Raw genomic sequence first — 23,095 nt, 5'->3', positions numbered from 1 at the left:
AAATGTAAATGTATGGTGTGAAGCAAGTGGTGCACATGAGCTAGTTCAACAATTAACAAACCAAAGTTCAACAGTAGTGACAAAGAGGGAAATATAGTAATAGTTGTCTACTAGAGTGGAAATCATTTTGTAGTATTATGAGAGTTTACCTTTACCTACTTTGAATAATTGCAAGTACAATAAGACAATGAGTTTTGGGCACTTGAGTCTGTTGCTGTGTCCAACTACTTTGGCAATGAGCCTTTGTGCACAAGCTTGAAGCAAAGAACTCCTATTTGCACTATAAGACAACATGCCTTCTTATCTATATTTATTGGAGTATTGGATTGAGCCTTTGGTTTCTAGTTTGATGTAGTGAGTTCCTAATAATTTTTTAATTAGATTATATACGTTTGTGAATTGTCTTTTTGGGAAAATACTCATTGTGGTTTTTCTGAGTTTGAGTTTTCCACATATAAGTCTTGGTATTTTTGTGTTGTTGGTTATATTCTTTACTTGCATATTGGTTCATGTGGCAATTATTGAAGTTCATTGTCCTTTCAAGTAGGGTATCATTTTCTATGTAAACATGTTTAAAATATTTCCAAATTTTAAATAATAGAACAAAGGTATAAGATGTGTAGTTTTACCCCTTATAAGAAATATAATAATTGTATGCCATACCCTCCACAACTTTCTTAAAATATGTGGTCTATTTCCTTAATTTGTATAGTACATTAACAATTTGAATATTTCTAATATTTGTCCAACTTAAAACTCCTATGATTTTTTTAATCAAATTCTTTGAATTTAACCTAGGTAAATAAATACAATTAGCAAAAAAAATGAGTCTACTATAATTTCAATAGTTGATCCTCATAATCGTACACATTTATATAATGAAAATTGATAAAGAGGATAAGAGTATTTGGCTTTATATGAAATAAGAGGATATAATGTCTTAATTTGTACTCAATGGTTTAATTATGATATTTATCTCATAAATTTTACTCAATTATTCAATTATGATCTCTATAATTAGGCTTAACAAATTGAACATGGAGTAATGAATGGTCTACTCCTTATTTATATTCAACTTGCACTTGTGGATTTGAACTTCAAACAATTTTTTGACCATATTTTTCTAGCATTGATCTTAGAATGTGACCTTAATCTCTACATTCTTGATCTTCAGAATCTTGCCACTTAGGCCAAAAATGATGATACTCAAAGTCATTGATAAGAAGTGTTGTGTTGTGATAGGAAAATAAATACCTTGTTTTAATCACATCCATAAAATAATTCAACAAAAATAACATCCTTTGATTAACTCAACAATTTGGAACAAGTTAAAGATGCACCAAACATAAATGTAAATGCATGTATATATTCTTATGAAACATTTGCTAATGTAATGGTCTTAGATGCTTAATTGATCAAATAAGATCACACTTAAATTTTTGATTAACACATTTCAAAACTGAACACTTAACTTTGGGAGCTACGAATTGACGAGGTTGCAATAGGAGACCTTATCCCAATTCAAAAATTGAACAATAAAATTTCATGGAAGATTGAACCATATTGAAAAGAACAATAACATTCACATATAAAAATTAAATTAATATCGACATTGAAGTTCATGACACCTAGATCCAAATCCTAAATATTTAGATTAGAGATAAGATCTCCATTCTTAATGTCACCAAATGATAACTTTGAATACAAATATTTACCCCTCCACTAAAATGCACCATTTTAGAATATATTTTAAATAATAATAACAAATTTCTAAAATTACACATTTCCCCCTGACCCCACAATTTATACCAACCAAATAGGTGTTCCATGCTTACTTATAGGCTTAAAGTAGAGAATAATACCAATGGTTTCAACAAAGTGCAATAATTTAACATAAAATTGACATCCCAAATTACACGGTTTTGACGAGGTCCAGGGATCGGGTCCTGAAACGGACAACAGTTCATACTTATCCCTGAAACAATTGCTTTGAAAAACAGCAACCGCAAACACCAAGCTGTTTGTTTGGTAACAGAAGGTAAGGGTTAAAATTGGAAAAGAATTAGAATTTGGAATCTTTTTGACAACCAGAAGATGATTGTTGTTACTTTCGGCCTTAACTAAAGGTTTATGAAGGAATCTTAAGGGGACCCAAAAGAGCCTTCCTTGCCTGTCTTTTTACTTTCTCTTTTGATTTTTTTAGTTTTACGCCTATTTTAGAGAACACGGAGCGTTGTAAGATATCCGCAGCGGATTGATTGAGAGCAGAGGTAATTTATATCGAGTTGGGGTTGTGTGGGTGGCATCGGATCTCTTTTGTGAACAGCTGCTAGAACCATGTCGTTCCGAATGGTAAGTGAAAAGGCGATCTTTGCCTTTGTTTTGTATTTTCTTGGAGGTCTGTTAATGGCGGGTTGTGTGGCAGTCGAGCGCGTCATCCGGAATGGGTGTGGCGGATGAATGTAAACATGCATTCCTGGAGCTCCAGAGGAAGAAGGTTCACCGATATGTGGTTTTCAAGATCGATGAGAAATCGAAGCAGGTGATGGTGGAGAAAACTGGTGGCCCTGCTGAGAGCTATGACGATTTCACTGCTGCTCTGCCTGATAATGATTGCCGCTACGCTGTCTATGACTTTGACTACGTCACCAATGAGAATTGTCAGAAGAGCAAGATCTTCTTCATTGCATGGCAAGTTACCTTCCTTCATCTGAATTCGATTTGTAGTTTTAGATATCTTTTGAATTACTTGTTCTATGCCATTTCCAATGTTTTTGTATGGATAGTTTATGATCCTCATCTGTTATTAACGACTTTAATTTCATTGTTGATTTTATGTATATCAGTATAAGCCCATTAGAAATTTGGCCGTACAAGACATATCGCCAGGTTTTTTTGGTGGATAGTTTATGATCTTCATCTGTATTTAACAATTTCAGTTTCATTGTTGATTTCGACATATATCATCAAACACCCATTAGAAGGTTTGCTATCTTATGTCACATCCCTGTGTTTTTTGTATGGATAGTTTATGATCTTCATGTGTGTTTGCAATTGGGATTGGGAGAAATGATAGAACATTTAATTTGTCTTGTCATGGATGCTTCAAGACATACACAACTAAACCGTCACAGTGCTTATTATGGGTATCCTTGGATCCGGATTCCATGTTCAGACTATCCATTTCTAGGATTTCAACTCGGCTTTGCCCTTTGATTCACATGTTCTTCAGGTTGGATGGACCATTAGGACAGAATCTTGGTGGATGCCCGGGAATCTGTTGAACTGAACAATGAACCAAGGCCCTGATTATTCTAAAATTTAAATCTGAATTTCGTAAGGTAATCCTTTAATGAGATGGTTTAAAGAGCTCTTCTTTAAGTATTAACTTTTCTAGCGTCTGTTGAATTTTCGGTTGGTGTGTCAGTTGCAAATATTCATTTATTGCGTGTCTGAGACAAACCAGCGCCATTTGATCAAGGTACCCAAACTGATGGTTTCTGAACCCTGCCATTAATTTGCCTTCTAAATCGCGAAATCTATGGATTATAAGCTTTTTTATCGTATCTATTGCTATGCCTTAACCTTATCATGCCCTGGCCTTGAGTACATAGTGACCACCTTGCAGAAATTATATATGCTTAAAATTATTTTGTGTTTGAAGGTCATAGTATTATCTAAATCCTATTCAATTAGCCTGCAGCTGTATTTAAGAAGGCATAAGTTTAAAGAAGCTTTTCCCAGCTTAAAAATTATTATTTTTATTGGGCAAGAAATCCTTTACTCCTTTGCTTACCTATAGCTCATTTGTTGTCTATTGCAATTTTCTTATGCTTGTATAGTTCATATTATCATATTTGTATAAGCAAGAAGAAAATATTTTTGATGGATATTCTCTCACAGGTAGTCATTAATGCAAAATTATCTTGAGATGATATAGCCTACTTTATATTTTGGAATTGGTGAAAACCTGTATTGAAGAATTGCCAAAATGTAATTTTTTTCCTGATATTAATATGCCACTGCTCCTCACTGATGCATCCTCTTCTCTCTGGGTTGATCCCAGACATTTCAGGGACAGGCTCTTCCCTACCCCCTCGGCTGATAGTGCACCCTTTTTCATCTGTCTTTTCTCTTGTTTTCTTGGGATATTTCAGACTCTTTTTTGAAATTCCAGGTATGAGGCCTATTTCAGGGAGATTACTCGGGGTTGTCTTAATGTTGTTCTGACACCCAAAATCTGCTGAGGTCGTCTTTGTTGCTTTACTGTAATGTGATCTTGCAGGAACCCTTTGAGACATTAATACTTGTGCCCTATCACTGGGTTATTTATACCTAGTAACTTTAATATGTGAATTTGTTCTTTGCATATGCAACTTGCACTTATAATTACAGTAAGGTTAAATCGTTAATGGGCTAGACTACTCTTGTAAATTTTTAAATGGTGTATAAATAGAGGCAATGCTCCAACTATTTCCAATTTATTCACTTGATGTTGCTAGTTTGTCCAACAGAGGCTCTGGATCTAGGTCCAATTCAAATCTGGTCTAGGATCTGGTTTGATGCGGCCAAGGATTTGTGCAAGGGGGTGTCTTGAGGTTGTTGGTTTGTTCCAAATGAATCAGCAATTGGCTCAAGTAGTTTTAACCAAACTCAGTTAGAACATGTGGCATTGAACCTTTTTTCATTTTCTTTTTGCCCTTTTCTAATAATTTCTGGCATTCTCTGCAATTGCAGATAGTGACAAAGCCTTTTAAATGCTTGCACTCCCTGGAAACACATCAAGTTCCATCTTCTCTACCTTGAGGTTTCTATTGACATGGTAGAAAAACACCACTGCAATCAACTGATCGATTGGTTCTGGTTTTCTAGAAGTCTAATAAATCTGCTTTAACATGTTATAAATGCCTATGGAGAAATATGATTAAAAGAACAATGGGGGATGACTAATATTTGTCAATGTAAAACTTCAGCCAGCGTAGTGGATCATTCTAGTTCTCTCCATGGATTAAATGCCTAGTGCCACATTTTTATTATTTCAATTAGTTTGGTTGGAAAGCCTATCATTTACTAAGACATTTACCATCTATATTGTGGGAATTTAGACTTCCAATATTACTTAAGCTTTTTTCATAATTATTTAGAGAAAATATTTATATATATTTAAAGTGTCTATATTTAAACATATTTAATATATAAATATAGAAGCTTTAAATATATCGTAGGAGTATGGAGAAGAAAGTAAAGTGAAATTTTCATTTTTTTGTATGGAGAATCCAACAGTATTTTGTTTTGTTGAATCCATGAACTGAACACAAACCATATCCAGCAACATCATATTTGTTCTATATTAATAATGAAATTGTTCTTTTGGTGCTTTTCAATAGTATATCCCAATGGTCTTCTTTTCTATTTTATGTTGAGTTTTGTTTGTCATTTGATTATGGACACTTTTCATTAATTTCACATAGTATAAAAGTCCAGGGATAAATATGATATTTATGACACAAATCCAATTGAACAAATAAAAAAGCCTACAAAGAGAACACCAATATGTGGTGGTGTCAAAAGACACCAAGAAAAGTATCTTTGTAATGTAGAATACTTCATTTGAATGGACTTGTTGAAAAAGGTGGAAACATTGCTGCTATTTCTACACCTCCCAATCAGGTACACATTTGCATATGCAAGTTACACCTGCAAGGTACACATTTGCATATGCAAGTTATACCTACAAGGTAACATTTATTAAGATAATATCTTAATATATTTATTAAGATATTATCTCCTTAGTTAAATACTTTCTATAATGGTCAACTACTTGTCTGTAGTCTGTCTTTCAGTCTAGATAGGAATGTTTCCTATCCTGTCTCTTTTGTCTTCAGTCTAGATAGGAATGTTTCCTATCCTGTCTTTAGTTTTGTTTCTAATTTCGTCTTCAGTCTACGTTGTTTCTTTTAGAAACAACGTTCTTGTAATTCTTTATAAGGAACACATTTGTTCCTCTGCTAATCAATCAATCATCCGAAAATCCGTTAATCTGCCAATTCTTGAATCTTGTAACATGGTATTAGAGCATGTACTTCAAATTTTTTCAAAAAATTTATAATTTCTATTGAAATTATTTGTTAAGATTTTTCGAAATTATTTCTGAAACAACCTGGCTAGGGTTTCTAATCACGTTTTTGGTGGTATTTGGTGTGGGAAAAATCGTGGTATTTTGGATCTGTGCCCTAACCGCGACTTCTACTGCACGTTTTCTACAAATTGTGTTGCGGGTTTGTTTAGCATCCGATTTCTGGGAACCTGCGGCCTGCATATCTATGTATTTCTTCTTTGGAAAAACATGGGTTTTTCTCTTTGCAAAATTGCGGCCACAGTGGGAGATTCGCGGCCTGCAAAAGATGTCGGCTTTCTGGTGTTTGGCATTCGTTTTTACCTCTGCTCAGTTAAAAACGGCTCACGTTTTTCTTCTCAGAGGTCACGACCAGCGTTTTTGGGAGCAAACCGAGTTCGTTTTGCCACAAACTCGTTGTTTATGCTGTTCCAATCACAAACGCTTCTATTCCAAACGAAATTCGACTGTTTTTTGCAGATTTTTTCCTCCAAACACAATGAAAACATGTTCAATCCGCCTGTATCTGCTTGTCTCAAATTTGCTTCTCAAATCCACCTGTATCCGCCTGTATCCACCATTTTTTTTGCCCTCAAAACCTTCATTGGCCACCGACTGTTATTCTGCTCGAAACCCTAATTTTCAGGGTCCATTTTTTTTAGTTTCACATTTATGGTGGGTTTTTCGAGATCTCAAATGGGTCTTCATCAAATTTTTGTGGGTGCTTTGTTTTCCATACCTTGATTTTTGAGTTGACGGATTTGAAATCCAACTTCAAATTCCTTCTGGGTTATCTGTCTACTCTTTTGGGTACTTGTCATTTTTTTGTGGGTTAACCTCAATAATGCCTCAAACTTTGTGCAAATGGCATCTTTGACTAATTTGATGTTGGAGGGCAGTCTACGATTCAATGGCCACAATTATAACCACTAGAAGTAGTGCATGTTAACCATCTTCGAGTATTGTCGTTTGGATGAGCTTGTTCTAGGCATAAAGACTTGTTCGACCTCCGACCAAGTAGAATAGGACAAGTTTGATGATCACAATTGAGAGGTTGTTATGCTTCTCAAGCTCTCTCTTATCGATGATTAGCTACCATAGATTCCTTTCGGCAATTCAGCTGCAGAAATCTAGAAATATCTGAAGGAGTTGCATGAAACATCTGACAAAAGTCGGGCATTCCTTTTGAAGAATCAACTGTTCTCCATTATGATGGATGAACATATGTCCTTGCAAGAGCATCTGACAAAGATTAAGGACATCTGCGATCAACTCGAAGCTATTGGTCGGAAAATGGAGGAAGAGGATATGGTAGTCATCACTCTGAAAAGTCTACCATCGTCCTATGAGCACTTCATAGAAACACTCAACATTACATCAACTAATGTTGATCTGAAGTTTCCAGAATTATGCACCAAACTTTTGCAGCAGGATCATTGGAAACAACAGTTTGGCAGCAGTGCTTCTATAGCCTCCTCAGAGTAGGCATTTACTGCAAAATCCTTTCAATAGAACATTGACAACCATTAGTCTTCTCAGCCTTTCCAGCATCAACCTTCTGCTCAATCCCTGGATGGCTCTACGAAGCAAAATGTACAGTGTAATTACTGTCACAAGTTTGACCATATGAAGTTTGAGTGCCGAAAATGTTTGGCTGCCCAAGCAAGGCAAATTGCTTCCCAGCCAACAACACAAGTTGTCGAGCTTCTTGATCAAGGCGAAGCTGCATTTTTCGCCTTCTAAATTTGTTTCCCTTTTTTTTGAGTTCATTGATTTTCTCCTCAAAAAACATTTCATGTTGTCTATAATCCACAAGGTTGTGTGAGATTCTGGATTTTACCTTTTTTTCCACAAAAACGAAGTTTTGTAATTGCAGTTTGTTTTGAGTCATCGCACTCTTCTAGCAAAGCTTCTTGGTTTTAGCATTCTGTAGATCTAGGGAGGGTCTCAGTTATCACAAAATGTTTCGATATCCGTATGTTGACCATTAAGGGAGGGTATTAAGATAATATTTTAATATCTTTATTAAGATAATATTTTAATATCTTTATTAAGATAATATTTTAATATCTTTATTAAGATATTATCTCCTTAGTTAAATACTTTCTATAATGGTCAACTACTTGTCTGTAGTCCGTCTTTTAGTCTAGATAGGAATGTTTCCTATCCTGTCTCTTTTGTCTTCAGTCCAGATAGGAATGTTTCCTATCCCGTCTTCAGTTTTGTTTCTAATTTCGTCTTCAGTCTACATTGTTTCTTTTAGAAACAACGTCCTTGTAATTCTTTATAAGGAACACATTTGTTCCTTTGTTAATCAATCAATCATCTGGAAATCCATTAATCTGCCAATTCTTGAATCTTGTAACAACATTTGCATATGAATATGGAGGAGAAAGAAAAGTGGTGATGTTTGTAGTTTGAGGAGATATCCTGATTACATGTGAAGGTTCTCTTTCATATACTTGTGTTCGGAAATATGAAGAGACATGTGTTTGAGGGTATGATGAGGCATGGGATGAGACATGCATTTGGAAATATGAAGAGACCCACATCTAGAAAATGAAGAGACTTCTATTTATAATATGACAAGTCTCTTAATTTGAGATATATATCATTGCTTTTTGTGACGAGTCGAGGATTCAATTGAAAGCCTTGTTCTTGAACATCTATAATTTAATTAAAGAGATTTTTTTGGTGTGGCTGGATTTTTCCCCTCAAGTTAGAGGGTTTTCCTAGGGTAAATTGTTATATTGTTCTGTGCTTTAGTGTTCATTATTTTGATTATTGTTGTTTATCAAGATTTTTGGTCAAAACATTAATATTGTATCAGAGTGGGTTGGATAACATCGAATAAGATTATTTAAAGATTTTGACAAGAGAGCTGAATGGAAACCCAGTTCTTCTACTTGGTGGCAGATTCAAGACACAATTCATCAAATAAGTTATTAGTATTTACAGATTCTGGACTCTTTCTGATCATGGCAAAGCTAAGTTGCCGGTTCGGATTTTGGTTCGGATGCGGGTTTGACATTCGGGTTTGGAATTTGCTCTAAAAAAATTTGGCCTGGGTTTGGGATCGTTTTGGGTTCGTTTGTACAAGATTATTTAAATTTTTAAATTCTTTTTTTTATATGTAAAAATATGCTGCAACAAATAAGTTCATACGCCACTATGCTAATATAGAGCAATTTAGCAAAATACAACACCACATATATTAACGATTTTGTTCGAATGGCATGATAAAATGTAAAAATACACCATCATATGAATGTTTCGGTTCAAAAACTTTAAAACACCAATGTCAACAATACTAATCAGTCATTAGTCATAGACTCATATGTGATCAATATCAGTATATCATCAAAAATCATCAAATAATATCCAAACCAAGCCAATAAATGGGGATGAGCTCCTTCCAACAGGGACCAGACCAAGCCAACAACAAACATATGCATCTAGACTGCCACTGCCAAAAATCCCAAAGTGTTGCTGCCAAATGCGAGTTGCAATATGGAAAAATCCCAAATGGCGTCGTTTCGGGTTTTAATATGTAAATCGCTTAAAACTAAGTTGACAAGTAAATAAGATGACATGGCCTCAAAATTTGCCCAAATTCGTTGCACATTCCTCCCAGGCTCCGCTGATGGCAACCAAATTCGCTCAAAATTCCTCCAAATTCGACCAGGGTTCAAAACTACAAATTTACAGGGAATTCTGATGGTAACAGAAGAATTTGTAATGATTTTGAACCGACTTTGAATTTGCACGAATCGAATTTCAAATTTCCTGGTTTTTGAGCGAATATGGTAACTTAGCAGCAAAGTAAATATCATTTTGTATTGTGCAGAATATTATATATCTGAATATTGACAACAATAATAAAATTAATATTTTGATGCTGTAATATTCAATCTGATTCAAAGGTTTAATAATTGCCCTTAAGTCTATAGGCATCGATGGAGAAATTGTGAATGTTAAATTGGGAGTTGGTGATTAAACATTGGGGAGTTTTTTATTGGTCTTCCATTATCTATCTTGGCAAATAATATTAAAATGGGCTCTTCAGGAATTTTTTAAGTTGCTGTCATTGAAGATTATGAGTAAATTTTTCATTGGCATCTTCTGAGGAGTAATTGAAATATTTGTTATCCAAGTCGGAAATGAAGCCGGTGGTAAATAAGGAGCATTAATATAATTAATGTTTGGATAATATGTCATATCATGTGTGGAGTTTATTTGGCGTTTTGCCATGGGACATATATTCTGCACTGAGTAAACTGAATTGGCCAAGACTGAAGTTTTGGGCAATTATTTTTAAATGGAGCATTCTTATTGGGTGAGCCTTCACCATTGAAACATCTTGTGGTGGCTGTGTTTGAAGAAGCCGCAAAGGAGGATGTTGCTTGATGTATTCTCTCATGTCTGGATTCAACTGGAGAATCAGATTAAAGATTGTTCATATCTCTATGAGGAAATGGCAGTTAAGAGTGATTGTATTCCATCTTCAACATAGTTTGCAATGAGAGTTGGAACTACGTGCTTTTACGGTGAGATATATTGGTATTGCCGCATCTCAGAAGTCAGGGCTGAGTCTGGGCACCGATGGAAACTTATGTTGGTGAATAAATATTATATACTGCACTGTAAAGGCCTATATTTACCAGTATTGCGGAGCAATATCACACAATATTGCTCAGAGTAGTATTGACAGAGCGTAGAGTTTGGGTGTGGGCATTTTATCTAATCTAGTTGCCTATACAGTTGGGTCTCGAACGGCATCTACAAGATTGTATCTGCTTCCTCAATTTCAATCTCTCCTGACAGCTACAACAGTATTGCATATAGTTGTTTTCTACCCTGATCCTGGAGTCATCATTGACTCTTGTTGAATGAGTTTCTAACATTTGTGGCCCTGCTTGGAATCTGGAGAAGTGTAGGATCAATATACAAAGTTACAAACAACTATATTATGAATTTTAATGGGTAGCAGAACAATAAGTCCATTCAAGAGGAATCAATAGAGGACACTGTCAAAACCACTGTGAACTATGCAAAGATAAGTATTTTAAGTTGGTATGATCATATATAATTCGTGCAATAACATAGGGAATATTGAATCATGTATGCTTCTAGCATTAGTCTGTATCTTTCTTTTCGGGACATAGGTTGAGTCTATTACTAATCTCTCTAGAATGCTTCTAGGACGGATTAAGAACCATCAGGATGATGAGAGATTGCATTCAGAGGGAGTTACATTCCTAGAATTCAAGACATGAGTTGAAAGCTTCAGATTTAGTCCTTTTCAGAGGATCAACAAGCTCGTGAAGCTGTGCGGCTTCATTTGTCAAACATTGAAGTCATCTATAATTTATGTGATAATCAAGTTGTGAGAATTCCACCCCTACTGAGAGGGAATCTTTACTGAGAGGGAGTCTCGTCATTTAGTTGTTCTTATTATGAGCTTAATGCATTTTTTTTTAAGACACAGAAATTTGGGGAGCAAACCCTTGTTAATGTATTCTTCTCTGTGAGGGAAGTTTGAGGTGCAAGCCCTTTTTCAATGCATTCTTCTTTGTGAGAGAAGTTTGAGGTGCAAATCCTTGTTAATGCATTCTTCTTTGTGAGAGAAGTTTGAGGTGCAAGCCCTTGTTAATGCATTCTTCTCCGTGAGAGAACAGTTTGAGATGAAATCTCTTGTTCTACCCTGTGGGATCAGTCATGGTGGATCCTACCTCTGCGAGTAGTCATGTGAGAGACTTCATGATTTATCTTTTGTCTTATTCACCATCTGGGAGTAGCTGTGGTGAATGTCATGTTGAGTTGACAATATGACGTTGAGAGAATCCATGACGAAGTGTTGCTTTTAACACATGTGGGTGTAGCAGCTTGTTTGCCATGTTGAGAGATTCCATGACATGAAAATTTGTAAATGATATTTCCTTTGCTAAGTGGGAGTGTTGATGTTTTTTGTAGCTGCAGAAGATATCCTGATTACCTGCGATGGTGCTCTTTCATAGACTCGTTTGGAAATATGAAGAGACCTGTGTTTGAGGGTATGAAGAGACATGCAAAGATACATACAAAAACAGGGGTTTTAGAAGGAAAAACAATAACCTAACCTTCTGAAAGTTGATGTTAGATTAAATCTATGTGTTTTCGGCTAATGAAAATCACATTAGCATGTCTCACGTGGGGTTCTCAGATATTGAGAAGCCCATTTCCAATGCCATAAAAGATTTGTGATAAGCAAATAATTTTGCATCACCGGACATTTGATTTTACCCTTTTACATAGCATATTGGTTTGAATACCAGTGGCTATTCCAACCATGTATGCCATCCACTTGGTAAAACTATTTTCTATTAATAAATACAACACAGTGCTCTTAGAATCAGTTATAAGGACATTAATTGTCTATTACTCTCACAAAATCCAAATGGGTTCATATATCTAAGCAAATAATGGTAAAACCATACCAAAGCTACTGACGTTAGACTGACATAAAAGCCACTAGGCTTGTATTAACAATAATAAAGATGATATTCTTATCTATATCATCCAACAAGACGAGCATAAATAATCAAGGTTGCGCCTTTAGCACTCACTCCAATTAGGACCTAAAATAGAATAAATCAGAGGAGAATGTTCTTTACATTAATTCCATTCTAACGTCCTTGAATCATTGCTTATGCTTATACTGGTGTCCTAATGAGAGTTGAAAAGGTCACTTCATTCTGAGTACTCAAATCACTATAACTATGAACACTAGAAGAAATACCATATGTATTTCTAGATCTATTAAACGCGAAATAATCTATTGTAAATGTAAATGTCTCTATGTAAGTGCTCGTAGAAGACAACAGCAAACAACAACTCTGAGGTAGTCTAAATTATTACTAATCAGATCATTAATCTTAAAGAAGATGGTCAATGCAATCATATAGGGCAAAAATATGGGTGCAGCAACCACTTAGGCCATATTTTTGAGTTATAGAACTTTCTATCTATTCTGACCAGGCCAAAGGTTACCTGACTTCCAAATCTTTCCGAGGTACATCCTGGAGACTAAGGCCAATGCTTTCTCTCACTATTACAGACTTATGTCATATGGAACCTCCTGCAAAGAGCCACCTGAATCATTGCTTATGGTTATATTGGTGTGCTGAATGAGAGTTGAGAAGGTCACTTCATTCTAGGTACTCAAATCACTATAACTATGAACACTAGAATAAATACCATATGTGTTTCTAGATCTATTAAAACTGACATAATCTATTTTAAATGTAAATGTCTCTATGTAAGTGCTCATAAAAGACCACAGAGAGCAATGACTCTGAAGTACTCTGAATAATTACTAATCAGATCATTAATCTTGAGAAAGGTGGTTAATGCAATCATACAAGGCGGAAATATGGCTGCAGCAACCACTTGGGCCTTACTTTTGAGTTATAGAACTTTCTATCTTTTCTGACCAGTCCAAAGGTCATGAGTTCCAAATCTTTCCGAAGTTATATCCAGGAGACTAAGTCCTATAATCATTGCAAAAGTCTGTTCCCAATGCTTTTTCTCACCATTACAGACTTATTTCATATAGAACCTCCCACAAAGAGCTACCTGAATCATTGCTTATGCTTATACCAATGTCCTAAATGAGAGTTGCAAAGGTCACTTCGTTCTTAGTACTCAAATCACTATAACTATGAACACTTGAAGAAATACCATATGTACTTCTAGATCTATTAAAAGTGACATAATCTATTGTAAATGTAAATGTCTTTATGTAAGTGCTCATAAAAGACAACAGCAAGCAATGACTCTGAAGTAGTCTAAATAATCACTAATCAGATCATTAATCTCGAGGAAGATGTTCAGTGCAATCATACAGGGCAACAATATGGCTGCAGCAACCACTTAGGCCTTACTTTTGAGTTATAGAACTTTCTATCTATTCTGACCAGCCCAAAGGTCATCTGAGTTCCAAATCTTTTTGAAGTTATATCCTGCAGAGTAAGTCTTATAATCATTGCAAAAGTCTGATCCCAATGCTTTCTCTCAGCATTACAGACTTATTTCATATAGAAGCTCCTACAAAGAGCTACCATGCCGCCATCTTTTATCAGACAAGTATAGCATTGAAAACAGCAATGCTACACAATCGACCCATCCTTCCCCATATTGGCCGATTTGCCTCAAAACAAGGAATTCTTAGTACATTTTGCCTTGGGAAACATAAATGACATCTTTAGGGATTCATATGTGTGATAGAAGTAAATGGGGAATACTAAAAAATTTAGAAGAAAAATATTAATCATTTTGTTACCCATTCCCAGTACTAAAATGATGGGCAGTATAACCTTACAATTACCTAAAGAAACAAGTAAAACACCTTCACTTTGAGGTAAAACTTTCAAAGCCTTTAGAGTATAACTGAAACAAGAAAACAACTGCTCATTACTGACAAGGCAAGAAAATGATTGGCGTATTTCATCCAATACAATAAATAAATTTCAGCGAAAATAGCCTTCAGTAATATTGCTTTCTCCAAGGTTAATGTCTTTCTAGCTAGGTTTGGACTTAGTTGCCAGATTCGTCATAGACAGACTGGATCTGATCTGGATCCAGATTGTGGTTTGGATTGGTGAGGATCCAAGCAGGATCCTTGATTTTGCCTATGGATCCATCAGGGTCTGCGGCCCATGGATCTTCATGAATCCACAGGCAGAATCAAGGATCCTGCCCGGATCCTCAAGGATCCAAGCTACAATTTGAGGATCTAGCGTGGATCAGCTGTAATACAAGCCACAAAACAAAATCGTGAATGTGAATGTCTTGATTTTCTTTATAATTGTGAAAATAGATCAATTATCATGTATATTAGATTCATATATCCATGCTAGAATCATAGATCCATACTATGAAATGATTTAGTTTTGAAATTATGTATATTTCTCTTTTTTAAGTATATATAATGCGCGCACACACACACATAGCTGAATGAGAGACAAGAAGTTATGAAGGAAGAGTCACTACTGTAGATTGAAACAATGTATGTTCATTTCAAATGCCAATACCTACATGCTTGCCTAATGTAACGCCCCGCGAGGGAACCCAAAATAAATTAATCTATTATGTCACTAAGTTTGCCAATCATTTTTTTTAAAGATTAAAAACAAACAAGAGATAACATAGCGGAAGCAATAACTCACATACATACAACTGATCCATAAACAAATTACATCCTTTAAGTGTTCTATGACGTTGAATCACATACATAAGTTTTATTAATATTGAACAGGATACATAACATAATCCACATCATAGAATAACCACAAGTACAAATCCAATGAAATAATATACAATTACCTAATATGCCATATGGCATAACCAGAATGCATAATCATTAGCTGTACAAGTCATAGGGTATGAAAAGCTCAAAGAATATACATCATGAATAAATACAACATATCATAAGGTCTCTAGATAATCAAGTACAATACATCAAAAAATAACCACCGAACATAAACGCAAAATCCAAAAAAACAGGAACAATTGCATAAGTACATCCAGCAACGACATCCAGCTGTTGGATCTCAATGGTATAAGAAACACTACCGCTCGACCTCGTGGACCCTAAATGGCCCACTCCCACCATGCTGAGGAGATAATCTCAAGTCCCAAACGGATAACAAATCCAACAATCATAACCAAGATCTAGGTCAAGGAAAACTTGACAGCAATCTATCTCAAAGGTACCGAGACACAAATAACATCTAATCCCAGAGGCAACAAAGACACGTAGGAAATCTATCATGTAAGTGGGCAAGTGTCATTGCATGAGTCAACTCTAAGGTTACCCTGGCAGCCTCTCTGGACTCCGGCCACCTAGTGACTATGCGGCATCAGTATTCTTTCGTACAGACAAGGCATACCAACAAGGCAAGGTTGCAACCAAGCATCCTCTCTACTCCCATCCTAGCCTATGCTAGCACTTGAGGCATGGGAGAGGTAAAACATTGACTCTTGTTAATTCATTTTAAACCCATTTAATGAAATGTTATCTCTTATTAATACAACTTACAATGGGTTACCCAAGCAGCTTCTTTAGGGCTCTAGCCTCCATTGCAAGCCACTTCTCAACATACACATAGATAACCTACCCTAAGCGCATAAAAAGTACAATTCATAAAATCACCATATTCACCTTAGTCCTATACAAGCAACTGAAAAGCACCAAAAGATAACCGATCGAAATGCAAAGGTTACAACAAGAAAATCACATTATTCGCCTCAGTCCTATACAAGCAATTGGAAAGCAACAAAAGAAACTGATCGAAACTCAAAGGTTACACCAAGAAAAATACAATATTCACCTTAGTCTTATAGAAGCAATTGGAAAGTATTAGCAAATAACTGATGAAAACTCATCACAAAATTACGTGAATGCATCACAATGGTTGGGAATAAAAGATCGTGACCAAATAATAAACACTGATCCATATCTCAAAGATCAAATCACACAACCACGACATCTCATACAACAGTATAAAACAATAACTCCTAGGCCTCTGGTAAACATCCAAAACTGGTCAACGTACTAAGTCAAATCCAATCCCCAGTAAAATAAACCATATATCACATCCAATAATTTAATAAGTGTTTTCATAGTTCATTGTTTGAAGACATAAAAGTTCGACTTTCACAAACAGGGTTCAAGTTTTCGTTATTCAAAGTATCATATTTGGTAAAGTTTTCAAGTTCACAAAAGTAATCAAGTTTTCTTAGTATAAATTATAAAATTATTTTCCTATATTCAAACAAAATCCGATATTATCAAATAGAAATCAAAATTCCAATAAATTAAATTAAATTTAAAACACATTTTAATATACTAAACTTAACTATATTACAAAGTTTCTTAATTAAATAATATATAACATTAATTAGTAATCATTAAACTAATAATGGATTAACATAAATTTTAATCTAAAATATAATAAATAAAATTTAAAAAAACTAATTAACAAATCCCATTTTTTATTAAAAAGACTGTAAAAGTCTTTACCCCTTTTAAAGGAGGGCTGCTAGGCAGCCGCATGGGCTGCCTGCAGAGCACAGCCCACGACCGTAGCCAAAAAGAAAGGAGAAGGGGGAGTGGGGGGGTGGTGAGGTGGTGGACCCTGCCCACCCAAAAATATTTTGTTAATTTTTTTTATAAAAGTAAAATCAGTCTTGTTTTCTTCAATAAAACGCTCAATAAAATATTTTCTTTCTCAATATTATTACCATTATTACCACAGTAATTACAGATTATTGTGGTATATATATATATATTTCAATATAGATCTAATGGGGCAAAATAACTAAAGCAACAAAATTAATAAATCAAATCTGGTTTTCTTTTCCAAACCCTATTTTGATTCATAATTTCCTAAAACAATCCAATTTTCCAAAAGAGTTTCTCAAACAAGGGTTTCACATTGATTTCATTCAAAGACGTTTTCAATAATGAAGAACAATACTTTTAACAAAGGCTTCAACCAGATTTATTTCCGAAAACAAATCCATAACCACCACAGAGAAGATAGAGGAAATTCGAAGGGAAATTACTTTGAAAATCTCAACAAGATCCTACCTCGATCTGATGCTAACCAGACAAATGCTCAAAAGTTTTAAGAATTCCTGTCTTCTCAAAATTTGCTCCTCCAAACTGGTGTGTGGAGAAATGAGCTCTAATTTCTTAACAAAGAGCTTTCTCTTTTAGGGTTTCAGTTTTACAAGCACGTGAACCCTTCTTCTTTATTATTTTAATTTGTTTTAATTTTATGTGCAAATTTTTTGCATTTTAATTAAAATAAACTTTATTAAATTTATTCTCTCTTTTATCAAATCCCAAGACGTATTTAATAGTATATTTATTAATTTAAATAATAATAATATTTAGATTTCATTAATTAAAATGAAACTCCTAAATTAATTATTATTGAATTAAATAAATATTATTACGCCAAATTTGGAACTTTAATTAAATCTTTTTAACTTTAATTCTTCTATTTAATTCATTTCTCAATTAATTAAATAAAATTAAAAATTGATTTTTCTTTATAAAATTTTCATTAAATTAAATCAGTTAATGTTCTCTTAATTTGATTTAATTATAACTGAAAATCACAACAAATCCACAAAACTAAAAAGAAACCCATTTGAAAGACAAAGTACCAAATCAAACTCAAGGGGTCAAAATTTCAAATTCATGTCACTTGATGAATTCGGAAGGGTAAATAACTCATATACTTGTCCTATTTTTTAGGACAATTGGCTTAGGATTTGGACTCAAGGATTATCTCCCCTCTTTACCATTGAGATATTGGTATAGGGCACACTCATCTTGGCAATTTAGAGAAGTCGATGCCCAGTACCTGTAATCTTCATAAAAACCGAACATGTCCATATACATATAAATCTAAACTAAACAGGTGGCGGGGAGTGGTGCATTGTGTAGATCTCAACTACTAGGTGACTAGGACTCCCTCCCTTAGCCACATCAACAATGCCAAACATACATGTACACCATACACATGCAAGTATGGGGTAACTAACCATGAAAACCGTATATAAATCATCCATCTAACTATCATCATGAAACAACTGAAATCACTATATGAACATACAAAGCATCATCATCGAAAGAATAACATGAACACATAAAATAACCGAGTATCAAGTAGCTCATCAAATATATAAATTGAGTATGAAATAACATCCAATCAAATTAGGCAACTAAGTACCACTAAATCATAAATCATAACCATAAAGCTGGCTTAAAAGAATTTGGCAATACAACATGAAAAGTAAACTAGGGGTAGGCATTACACCTAACCCTTAGAGATACAATCTCTTTGTTCTCAAAGGGAATGCAGATGATAAAGATGTTTATAGGGGCTAAAGACACTCTGCTGTTCCACCGGATTAGGCCGCACCGAATGAATGGGAATGGTCTCGGGCAGAGACCCGCTGCTTACTGCCTACTACCCACGGGCTCACTGAGCTATTCTAATTAATTGTCCCATAAAATTGTAGGGGCCCATAAAATTCTAGGCGGAATGGAGAATGGTGATTTTTTAATGAAAAATTTAATACTTCTTTTCTCATATCAACTCATATAGTCTCTTTTATTTACTTTCTGTATATATCTCTTAATGCTTGTGCCAGAGCAATACAGCTAGTGTTATTTTATATTAAATACTGAATACCAATTGTTATAAATGTCTTCTAAAAAGATGTGTATAACCAATATCATACATGTACATATGCATATACAATGTACACATACATACACAAAGTTTGATAGTAAGTGCATTGCAAAAGGTAAAGCCAAGAACATTGAAAAATATGGAGTCGAAGTCGAAACTTGGCAGCCTGATCCTTACATTTTGCCTCGACCAGCATCAACAAAGCTGTTAGGAAGGGCTTCCCAAACAATAGATTGGATGATTATATTTTTGAAACCTGGAAAGCAAAGAGCCAACCAATTTCTAAACTATCAAGATTGGCCCTCTTTGGGCAAAGTTACATGATTTGATTAATGAACATTATAGTTAGTAGGAGATGGGGATTGGTATTGATTGGTACTTGAGACAAAGACAGGTAATCGTATGCCATTTTCATGAAACAACAGAGATCTTTACTTTGAGCTGCAAAAACAAAAAGAAAAAGCATAATTTAAATTTAGGAAAAAAATAATCATACAATGGATTTGCAACTTTCAATGTAAAATGCTTGAAAATTAAAACTTAACATTTTGAATTATTAAAGTATATGCCAAGTTGCCAACAAAAGAAAATATAATTATATTGATATCTTTAATCAGTGCTATGATACTATACATTAAGTTGTAACCACAATCACCTAGAAATGACATTCAAAGATTGGGAAGGGAATGCCATTGATTTAGAAACATGATTTGTGGTTCCTTGGAGATGACTATTTTCAATGCATAATCATACTAGAAGTCCATTCCTAAAGTTGGGAGATATCCCCATATAGGCCTTATAGATAGTAGAATGTTTGCAATATGCGAGATGAGTACAGTGGGATACAAATCTCATGATGTCTATGTTGAACATAAATTTAGCTTAGACTTTGAGGACAAGAATAAAATAGGGCTAAGGGATAATTCAATTTTGGTAACTAGTGTGCTGCTACAGATTAGCTTTTCACCTTCAGAGACATCACCGATGATTGTAGAGATGAAAAAGATGACCTCCTTTGCCATTTTAGTGATTTTAGAAAAGCCTGTGGTACTAATCCAAGATCCAACCATTGAAAAATAATAATTGGAAATTGATAATCCCTCTTGAGCTTCATAGTGCTGTGATTAGGGTTTATGAAAAAGGTTATTGTGGAAATGGAATTCAACAATCAATGGTTTAAGAGATATAAATGGTAATGTTAGTGTGAAACAAGGATGCATCTTTCTCCCACTCTTTTTGGCATCTATATAGGCAAAATGGAAGAGGAGGGCATTTGTAATAACACAGTTAGGCTCATTGCCATCCTTCTACTTTATGCTGATATTGCTTTTGCCTAAACATTTGAGGATATCCATAAATAGCTCAATGTTCTTTGACTTCTTTTTCCTAAGAGTTACAGGCTTACCATTAATGTTGACAAAACCAAGTTAGTAAATATTTAAATCTAAAATTTAAAGTTCTTATCCTCTACTATTTTATGACAATGATGTCCAATCTTAAACACTGTATTGATTTCAGCTACCTTTTTTTTGAAACACCAATTTATATTAAATAATAATTACTGGCTGGAATGCTGGTTTTGGTCTTGAAAATGCATATAGAAATGCTAAGCTACGGGATTAATATGGAATAATTTGTTCTTAACACTATAGCCATCCCATTTATTCAGTGTCGTTGAAAGTCTAGGGAGACAAAATGTAATAAATCATATTACAGTCTTTGGCGCTTTTGATTGAATTGGGCTGTACTTCCATGGAATCCACCATGATTAGCTTCTAGAACATAAATACACTACTAATTATCACTAGGCTCCTTGTTATCTTTGTGATATGAGTACTAGCTGCCATAGCCTAATATTAGATTAGGTTAGAGATGTTAAGGTTTCATATAGATTCTGGAATACATAACAATCTATTCAACTATGTTGAAATTGATTCTTACATCCCAATAAAGTTTAAACCAACAACATGAAATGAAAACCAAGTTCTTAATCATATTTTGAGCGATCAAAACTTCAGTCTCACATCACAGTCTTGAAAATAAAGAATATAGCTAACTCAAAGACTAATAATCACAATGTATATGGTGAAACTGGTAACAGGATTGACCCAAAATCATGTTGGGGAGAGCAACTTTGTAAAATCTGTGAGACAAAGAAAAGGGAAGATAACACTATTTTCTTCTTACTTGTCCTATTCTTAAGAATGTGAGAAGCAAATTCATCTAATTTAGTAAATCATATAATATTGAAGAATTTGCTTGGAAGAATCAAAATGAGATGGGCATTGATTCCCACCATATTTATACGTAGAAGTGAAATAATGAAGTTTTTTTTCCAGTTTGAATATGGATGCAACTATTTTATCCCTTCTTTCTTTTTAGGAATTTTCTAGACAAATGAGTACATGAAGCTGCAAGCAGAGAGATAATTGCAATATCAAAAACCAATTACAAAGAGAATACTTCCACCTATGTGACCAGAAGACCTCAAATTATACATTGTACAATGAAGTTAAAATTTAAATGAAATTGTCCAATTAAAATTATGCATTTCAAGTTCATTATATCAATTTGGTATAGAATCTGTCAAAATTGTCATCATCGTCATCGAATTCACCATTCCTGAAATATGGGAAGAACTGAGAAAACTACACACACAAGTTTCTTGGAGGATGGCAAGGAAGATTAGGTGCAAACAGGGGAAAAATGATTTCAGGACTGAAAATAGTTTCCTCAGCTCAAGGATGACATAAACATGGGAGCAATGTTCTTGGGACTGAATAATTTTCTTTGTTCAAACTTCAAAGATGTCATACATATATACATAAATGCACATGATATTTTTGCCATTGGTGAACTTTATTATAATTTGTTATTGAAATAATATATATTTTTGTTTTTGGCTTTAGTAAAATGGTTTGGACACAGATTTTCATTTTTCCATGCATAGTTATATATCTTTGTGATTGCACTTCTCTGCTTGCCAAAAATTTGGTTTCTCAACTTTGAATGCACAGAAAAATATTGTTATCATAATGACAATTTTATTGTGGGTTTAGGTCGCCTGATGTATCTCGAATCAGAGCAAAGATGCTTTATGCTACGACTAAAGACAGGTTGCGGAGGGAGCTTGACGGTGTTCATTACGAGGTTCAGGCCACTGATGCTTCTGAAATTGATATTGATGTAATCAAAGACCGTGCAAATTAGATTGGAATCATCTATTTATACCTTAAGATAGCAACAGGTGTGAAGATTATGACTGCTGTCTAGTGCAGTGTCCTCTGTTTGCAGTATTTGACCAGAGTATTATCTGCAATTTGCATTTTTTAGACTGTGTGACTTCTTATAAGTTGGAAAGTAACCACTTAGAATTGCAGTATTCTTGTTTTGGAAATAGCTGAAAATGTTGGATCAAATTTGGTTCTCAATATTATCCTTTAAATGAATGTCTGGAATTTGCAAAGAATAGGAAATCCAAATATCTAATGTAATTCAGAAGCAAAGATCTGAGCCCAGAGTCTTAATCTTGTTGTAAGGGTTACTGTGTTTTTTATTGGATATTATAGTATATTTTCTTATTAAAGGTCATTGCTAGTTAGACTGATAATGCTGTGCACTGCTAGGAGAAAGATCCCTTGACCAGATTTTCTACTGTGTTAAGTGTGATTTTTCAGAATTTTGATTGAACTACTGCTTAATGAAGGTTTAGATGAATCAGCAAAGACCA

The 23,095-nt window shown here is 34.4% G+C and overlaps 1 protein-coding gene across 1 annotated transcript; it reads left to right on the top strand.

Annotated features, from left to right (window-relative positions):
• The first annotated feature begins 2,242 nt into the window (after window positions 1-2,242).
• LOC149529622 (actin-depolymerizing factor-like) lies at window positions 2,243-22,951 on the top strand. Its single transcript, XM_089811293.1, has 3 exons — window positions 2,243-2,352; window positions 2,426-2,691; window positions 22,425-22,951. Exons 1-3 carry the CDS (start codon window positions 2,338-2,340, stop codon window positions 22,573-22,575), a joined length of 432 nt encoding a protein of 143 aa, XP_089667419.1. The 5' UTR covers window positions 2,243-2,337; the 3' UTR covers window positions 22,576-22,951.
• The last annotated feature ends 144 nt before the right edge of the window (window positions 22,952-23,095 follow it).

Source organism: Cupressus sempervirens, chromosome 11 (genome assembly GCF_028749045.1).
Source record: "Cupressus sempervirens isolate cs-2001-9-10 chromosome 11, ASM2874904v1, whole genome shotgun sequence".
Taxonomy (NCBI): Eukaryota; Viridiplantae; Streptophyta; class Pinopsida; order Cupressales; family Cupressaceae; genus Cupressus; species Cupressus sempervirens.
Note: the sequence above shows the minus strand (reverse complement) of the source record. Positions and strands in the feature narration are given on the sequence as shown.